Consider the following 8,143-nt stretch of genomic DNA (forward strand, 5'->3'; position numbering starts at 1 on the left):
ATAAAAGATAGTTGAGAAAGTTGTTGCATGATCTTGTAACAAACACGAAAATAAACATTCACATCTTTACAATTTTGAAAATTAAAAAAAAAATGACCTAAAACAAACACCTCCTATATCTATACTATTAATAAAGGGGATTGTCCTATTTAGTTTCCACAATTTTGAACAATTTTTCCTTCATAACTATCATTTTATAAATTACAAATTTTTTTTTTTAATTTCACTTAATAATTATAAATATTTTTAATAATCATTCACTATTATATAATTTTTATTAGTTATTATTTTTTAAAAATAATTCATGGAGGCACAAAGTGCCTTTTGTATGCTAGTTCTTTTTTAACTTGTTAAATTTTTTTAATGGACAATTCTATCATAATTGTAAGATATATATATATATATATATATATATATATATATATATATATTATTTTGAAATGGAGTACTAAATGTAAATTCACATATAGATTTGAAAAGAAAACCAATTACGTATATCAAACTCAATTTGAAAAAAACAAAAAAGAAGAAATAACTATAAATATTTGTTTAAAAAAATAGAAAATTATCAATAAATAATCACAATTATGAGTCATTTATTTGATAGAATATTAGTGTAACATAATTACATTTTTATATAATAGGAATACAAACAAAATATAACACAAAATCAAATAGATACAAATATTAAAATAATTATTAACTAAAAAACACCTCATAAAAACTTATTATATTCAAGAAATGAAGATAATTTAACTATTTTTATTAGTTTTTTCTTTCTGTTTGATAACCAAACCTAATTATATTGTTTTAGGCTAGAGATGGTGATATAAATATTTGAAAAATATAAATATTTTAAATATAATTTATTAAATATCCTTAAACTAAAAAAATTGAAGTGTAAATTAATGAGTAATGCTACACATATGATAAACATTGTACAACAATTTGCGATAAAGAGAAATAGATATAAAAATGATTTTATACAAGTTGTTATATAATTTTTGTTATACGTGTAATATTATTCTAAATAAATATAATAATTTATAATGATTTTTGAGGTGGTTGAATCACAAGACATCTTGTATGACGACCACCACATTGCCAAGGGCCAAACATGGTTTCACATTTATTTGATTTCATGTTTTATCATTACCTTGATCTTCCATTTCCTTTGTTATTTTATCATTTTGCTATTTTCTTTGCTTCTTGCTTACAAGTTATAAGCAAGGTTGTAATTTGTGGACACGGGTATAGCCTTTATAAGTTTATTCGAAGCATAATGCTGCAAGACAAAATTGACACATCATATGCATCTAAATGCTGAATTGCTTTGTCACTGCAAGTTGCAACTCCTTGATCTTGTGTTACCATAAATCATAAAAGCATAGGAAGAGAAATACCAGGAAGTAAATTAAATTGAATCTGAATGAAGGGGGATTCTATTTAACTTTATACATCTCAAGTAAACAACATCATGCATTCATGCCAATAACCCTGCATATGCAGATTACATATAATTCAAATTTTTCCCATGAAAATATTTATCCTAGTTATAACATTTTCCAAAGAATCTTGTTTTCTATCTAATAGAATAGTCAGTGTAATCACAATTAATTTAGGAAAGAAAAATGATAATTATCATCTTCATTCACTACTTGCTGCTAAGCAAGATTTTAAATTGTGGTCACCATCTTGGTTTCGTCACGATTCTTGATATCGTAGAAAATTGCAGATAAATGCAGCCAATGTGCCACAATTGCATCAGCGAAGACTCCAAAAACCATGACATTGCGGCCAAAATCACGCTTGCATTCCCTTTTTAAAACCTCGCTGGTAACTGGTAAGTTATCATAATCATGAGACCTACTTGCATGTAACTGTATATGTTGTCACTGCTGATGATCATACTTTATAAACAATTTACATTTAATCTGATGATTCTTTTGTGGATATTTGGAGCTGTAACTCACCTCTGGAGCCAGAGTTAGAGGCTGATGTACTACAAGAAACTGATACATAAACCCCAGTAGGCCTCACTCCTGGTAATTCCATTAAAGATTCATTTGGATTCTGAAGAATGTTCACCACTTTTCTCATCCTTGGCCTGAACATGGAATCAGGATGCAAGCATGCCAATCCAACCATCAATGCCCTTTTAGCTTCTTCCTCATCAAATTCGTCTTCTAGCCTTTTGTCAACACACTGCACCAATGCATTTTGTGCATGCAAATTCCACACACAGTCCACAAAACTGTTCCCTTGCTTAATCCAGTTTAACCTTTTCCCACATATGACTTCAAGCACTACCATGCCAAAGCTATACACATCTGATTCAGGTGTGGCTTTCCCTGTAAAGCTTAGCTCAGGAGCCAAATATCCTAGAGTTCCATTAAGATTTGTAGTCACTGAACCTTCATTTTTGAGTAACCTTGCTAGCCCAAAATCTCCTAAATGAGCATTGTGATTAGAGTCCAGCATGACATTGTTAGGCTTAACGTCTCTGTGAACAACAGGGCTTCCACACTCTTCATGAAGGTAAAGCAATGCTGATGCCAATCCTGTCAAGATCTTGTGCCTGGTTTGCCAGTTCAGATTGCCCTTTCCTATGAAGTGATCAAGGCTTCCATTTTGCATGTAATCATAAACCAAGAGAAGATTCTTGCCTTCACTGCACCAGCCTTGGAGCTTCACTAAGTTTTTGTGCCTAAGACGCCCTATGGTACAGATTTCAGCTAAGAACTCTCTTTCACCTGTGTACACAACCAAATAAACAAGGGAAAACAAAATGGTCAAAAATAGAGGAAAGCCTAAATCCTAGGGAGATTATGGAAGATGTGACAAATTAAATAAGGTGCAAGTAAAGAAGTACTTTCTATAAGTTTAAGATGAGTGCTAATATTACACTCTCAATAATCTATTGTTTCTAACACTCTTAATTATTGATTAAAATTTATTTGAAGCTACAAAATTTTGAGAAAAACTTGTGAAACCCACAAAATTTTGAGATTTATTGTTAACATGTTTAAAATAATATTAGGATGTCACTAAAGAGTCTGGTAAAGAGTAGATTGTTAACATTTAGGTTGCCAAAATGGATTCAAGTCACTTGTTCCCTTTGTATGTACCATTCACTGTCCCAATAACTATATAATGACATATTACTAAAACAAATTTTTAGTCTTTCAAATGGTAACTCTCTCTTGCAGTTACTAGAATCCTTTGGTTAATGTTTGTATTTACCAAACATACCTTGCTTAGAAGTTGTTGAAATCTTCTTTACTGCCACAGTTTTTCCAGAGTCTAATATGACGCCTTTGTAAACACTACCAAGTGCACCTCTGCCTGCTACAATTTTTCCTGAGTCAAATATGATGCCCTTATAAACACTACCAAATGCACCTCTTCCCAAAAGATTTTCCTTGCTGAAGTTGCATGTTGCCTTTGTTAGTTGCTTGTAAGTGAACACCTTGGGGATATCTGCAGCCTTCTTTGATAGGCTTTCTATATCCTCCTTCTTGTTACCCTTCACATGTCTTTTCCTCCAAACCATCAAAATAACAGAAAGTAAGCACACTGACACAAAAACTGGCATGACAATTATCAACATGACCTTCATGGTGCCATCTTCATTCTGTTCAACAGAAACAATAGGCACTGGCACTGATGTGAATACCCAATTGAGGACCCGGTGGCTTTCAGGAAAAGTGTTGCCTGTGGAGGCTGTGAAACCTACATAAATGGAGCTTGGAATTATCTCAGATAGGTTAATTGAATAGTTTAGGACACTCTTCAATTGGCTTTCAGAGTATCCTAACGAGACAAACATCATTTTACTCCATCCATCATAGTCAACTTTGACCATAATGTCCCTTCCACTTTTGAGGTCAATGCCAGTGCTATTGAGACTCTCAGATGCAAGTGGATTTGTGATGCTGGTTGTGACTATCCCAATGTGGTTTCCATCTAGATCAAAATCACTCATGAAAGTGTCCATCTCCACAGCTATTTGTCGAAAAACTCCACCTGCACAACATCATTTTTTGTTTAGACTTTAGACTTAAGCGTTTTGTTTTGTTTCCAGCACAATTAATGAATGAAGAGTCATGACAACTTAAGTTCGTTCATAGAAGTGATAGAACCATGGCGATAGTATTCACCTTGCTGAAGTATTAGGAATCATTGCAAAATACTAAAAGAATTATCTTATTTTTGGTCATGTGTAACACTAGATGATTTCTAGTTGAAATTTTGAATTCGAAAAAAGAAAAAAAAACCCTGTGAGATTCTTTTATTTGGTTTTTGGAATGCTCTTACTTGTCTGATCATATGTGCATATATGTGTGTGTTTGCAATATCTTTGCAACTCACAAATTCAAAATCCATAAATAGTGTAACACACCAAAGAGGAAAACCAAAATTCCACAATTTTTACCACATTTTCATTTTATATAAAAAAAAAAAAAAAAAAACCATGTATGCTGAAATACTATCTGCTTTTTTTTTTTTCCAAATCTTTCAATTTTTAAGTCAAGGGTTGATTAGATATTTTTTTAAAGGAGTTATATACCAACATAACTGTGGTTTTAACTATTCAAAACATAGGAAAACATCATGTGGCCAGAAACAGAGAACTCAAAAGCAATATATTTAACAAAAATAATTAATATATTATAGTATGTTTACCTTGTGTAGACCGACCAAACATGCCAAGATATGAGCCATAGCTATCATTTGGTGAGGGCCTATTATCTTGTGCAAACACTAGTGCCATTCCATCCCCAGAGCTGGTTGAGTTTTCTGAAAAAGGAGTGATTCTAATAGTGAATGTGGTAGAGATAGTTGCTGGCCAAACATTCACAGGAAGAGGGTACAAAACCCTTCCAACACTGTTGGTGGTGGAAGATGATGTTGAACTTGAATTGCTGTTCTTTTGTTGTGGCTCTGGGGTGAGACTCAAATACCCATTTCCTGCAGTGGCTGAACCCAAGCAAAGCAACTCACCATTGGTGCAACTTTCAGGAGTGAAAGTGACAAATGAGAAAGTGTTGGCGTTGGAGCTTGCACCAGTTTGAGGTTGGATTAGCAAGTTGGAGAGCAAAAAAAGCACGATGATCATGAACATGTTTGTTATTATGTTGTGCAAGAAGAACTAGAACTTTGAAGAGGAGTTTACTTGGTCCATGTTTGGCATGTGCATGTAGATATATATATTGTGGGGTGGCAATTTTTTTTGTGTTTTGAATGTTGTGTTGTGTTGTTGTAAGGATTATGGATGAGCACCGACAGAGTAGAACTCTGAGTTCTACATGACACGGGTTGACTTGAGGATCGAAAAATGCTTTTTGTTGAAGTTTTTGGGAGGTTGGTGAATGGGGTCTTCACAAGAGACAATGGTGTATGCAAATGTGAGAAAGGACAAGGAGCTTAGATACTCCATGCAAACTTACACCTTTTTTGTATTCTTCGTTGTGTAAAATTTGACCCTTAATTGTTTTTCAACCCAACAAAAGCACCCAAACAAGAGGTCCCGTTGGATCCTTTTCTATACTAGGGAAAAATTATGGGTGACTTTAGAATCACGTATGAAGGAAGAAAAATGAATAGATAAAAAAAAAATGAAGAGTGGATCGATATATATGAAAAAAATAATAATTTTGAAGACAATTGTATATTGAATATCAAACCTACAGCCACCCCAAAAATGTTTAGTTTATTCTGTATTTATATTACAAAACACAATTTCACCCTCTGTTTCGCAAAACTAACTAAACAATCATCACAACCAATCAAAATCTCTTTTAACCCACTCCCCATTCTTCTCTTCCACACATATTACAGTTACTTTTTTTTTTAAAAAAAAACTATAATAAGAAAATCGTTATTGTCTAGGTAGAATATCTACTTTTTAGTTTAAAAAAACTTTAACTTTACATATTAAAGAAAAATTTAAATGTTTTTTTAAAAAACTATACAAATTACAAAAATAAATCCTTAAATAAAAAGATATAACCAAAATATCTTTATTTTATATATTCACTTTTATATATATATATATATATATATATATATATATATATATATATATATATTTTAAGTATAGTAATTATCTTTAAATATGAGAACATTTTTAGTAACTTCTTTACAAAGAAAGCGTTTTTTTTTTTTGGACTTCTTTGTATATATAGCAAGTGTTTTAGGAAATGATCTTTTGCACAGAATATATTATTTTTCATAAATATAAATATAATTCATATGTTTAAAAATATTTATTTACATAAATTTTATATTAATATAATTTATATGTTGAAATATATAGTATTTATTTTTACGTATAAATTATTATAAATTTTATTTGTATATTTAACAAATATAATTCTTAAGTTCAAGTTTTGTGTATTAAAAAAAAAGTATAATTGAAAAATGAGACTCTATTTCAGGTTTCTCAACAAAGATTAATTATCAATAAAGTAAATTATTTCATACTAGTAACGTGATTATCAAGAAAAATTAACGTATATAATACGCAAACTAAAATACAAATTATAATTTAAATATTTAAATTTTTAAATTTTTAATTTTGAACCCAGTTTCTCCTTAATTAATTTATTGACTCTTGATATCTCGTATGTTTTTTCTTAATGTATTTTCTTAGCATCAAAAGTAATTATATTTACTTTCATGGTGTATATGATATTTTTTGTATTTATTAAATAATTAGTTTATTGGTCATTGTTAAATTTATGATAGATTTATTTATTATGTGATAAATTTTTACCCCCTAATGTTTGTTTCTAGTTCTACTATCAACTATAGTGGGAGAAGATGAAAGTTTTGGAGTGAAAATGAAAAATAAGAGATGAGAAAAGAAAGATAAATTATATGAACAGAAAAAAAAAATCATTTATAATATAAATGTAATATACACTTACTTAATGAAAGTTTTAATTTAAAAGAAAAAATAATTTCATTAAAAAACAATTGAAGAAAAGCTGTTTTAGATATTGATAATTGTATACAATTTTATGTATTTATTTTTATGATTTGTGAAACAAAATTAATTATATTACGCAAGCAATCAACTATATGTATATAGAGTGGATTGAAGTCATGTGTACAAATCTGAGTACGTTCTTCTTCCTTTTTCTTTTCCTTAAAAGTATATTTATTTATATAATATGGTTATATATTTCAAATTTGAAATACAAGTTCTAGAGTTTGACACCCACCAAATCCACAAGTATTATATTGTTAAATCGACCAATTATTTACGTGTCAATTCTATCTTCTTCTTTTTTTATTGTCTTTTATATCTTATTTGTTTTAATATTATCCGTAATCTATAATCTATACCACGTCTCATTCTATGGTGCATTGTTAGTTTTTTTATTTTTTATTTTTTACCTTTTGTATTTTACTTTTGGCTTCTCTCTCTTTTGCCTTTTGTTTTGTTTCACCGTGTATAGTTTAGACCACTCTCTAGTCTCTACTATCTTAAATGCATAATCTTGATTCTTGAATTACATATACATCAACAGACCACTAGTAATTTCTTTTCAAACTTCCATTTCATACGTTGTCAAATTATTTATGATATTCTCAACTTCTAATTTATTGTTTTGTCATTGTTCCACCTAATTATTAACCCTCTAATTAATCTCCCTTGTTGACACTTTTATTAAAGATTCAAATATTTTTTAATCTATCGAATTCAAAATAAATTTATTTTTTATTTTTAAATTTAAAATTAATCTTTTTAATTTGTTGTATCCTAAGGTACATGCATGTATACTACAAATAAGTCCTTAAGGTCAGTGTCATCACACACTTCATGAGAGATTTACTAACACCTTATTCAGAGTTTCAAGTAGTCTTGCTTGTGTCGCCATATTTCCAACAATCTGTAGACATGTTAGGAACCATTTACCACTACCTTTTTTTTTTTAATATTTCAAGTTAGAATATCGAGATACTTTTCCAATTAGAGATGATAAAGAGAAGCCAAAAGATATTCTATTGATTTTAGACAAGGAAGAGGAGCCTAAAAGTTCACAACCTCTCAAGAGAAACTATGTTTTCCCCAATTTTCGCAACCATCTCCTAATATCCTCTCTCATGAAAAGTCACTTGCTACCAACTTCAT

General features: G+C 30.0%; 1 protein-coding gene across 1 annotated transcript; it reads right to left on the reverse strand.

The window, feature by feature from the left end:
- Positions 1-1,073: 1,073 nt before the first annotated feature.
- Positions 1,074-5,893, reverse strand: LOC109810929 (putative L-type lectin-domain containing receptor kinase S.5). The gene is made up of 3 exons (XM_083061192.1): positions 4,687-5,893; positions 3,253-4,026; positions 1,074-2,753 (listed from the first exon to the last, which is right to left on the reverse strand). The coding sequence occupies exons 1-3, from the start codon at positions 5,123-5,125 to the stop codon at positions 1,930-1,932; spliced, it is 2,037 nt and encodes a 678-aa protein (XP_082917318.1). The 5' UTR covers positions 5,126-5,893; the 3' UTR covers positions 1,074-1,929.
- Between the last annotated feature and the right edge of the window lie 2,250 nt (positions 5,894-8,143).

The sequence above is a fragment of the Cajanus cajan genome, chromosome 7, assembly GCF_000230855.2.
Source record: "Cajanus cajan strain Asha chromosome 7, NIPB_CcT2T_4, whole genome shotgun sequence".
NCBI classification, from domain to species: domain Eukaryota; kingdom Viridiplantae; phylum Streptophyta; class Magnoliopsida; order Fabales; family Fabaceae; genus Cajanus; species Cajanus cajan.

What these genes read in the sequence shown, in the direction of transcription:
- LOC109810929 (XM_083061192.1), bottom strand. Translation starts at nt 5,125, where the DNA reads ATGTTCATGATCATCGTGCTTTTTTTGCTCTCCAACTTGCTAATCCAA. An exon ending in GTTTGGTCGGTCTACACAAG is followed by an intron (nt 4,027 to 4,686) that starts GTAAACATACTA and finishes GATGTTGTGCAG; the next exon opens with GTGGAGTTTTTCGACAAATA. An exon ending in TTCAACAACTTCTAAGCAAG is followed by an intron (nt 2,754 to 3,252) that starts GTATGTTTGGTA and finishes TTGTGTACACAG; the next exon opens with GTGAAAGAGAGTTCTTAGCT.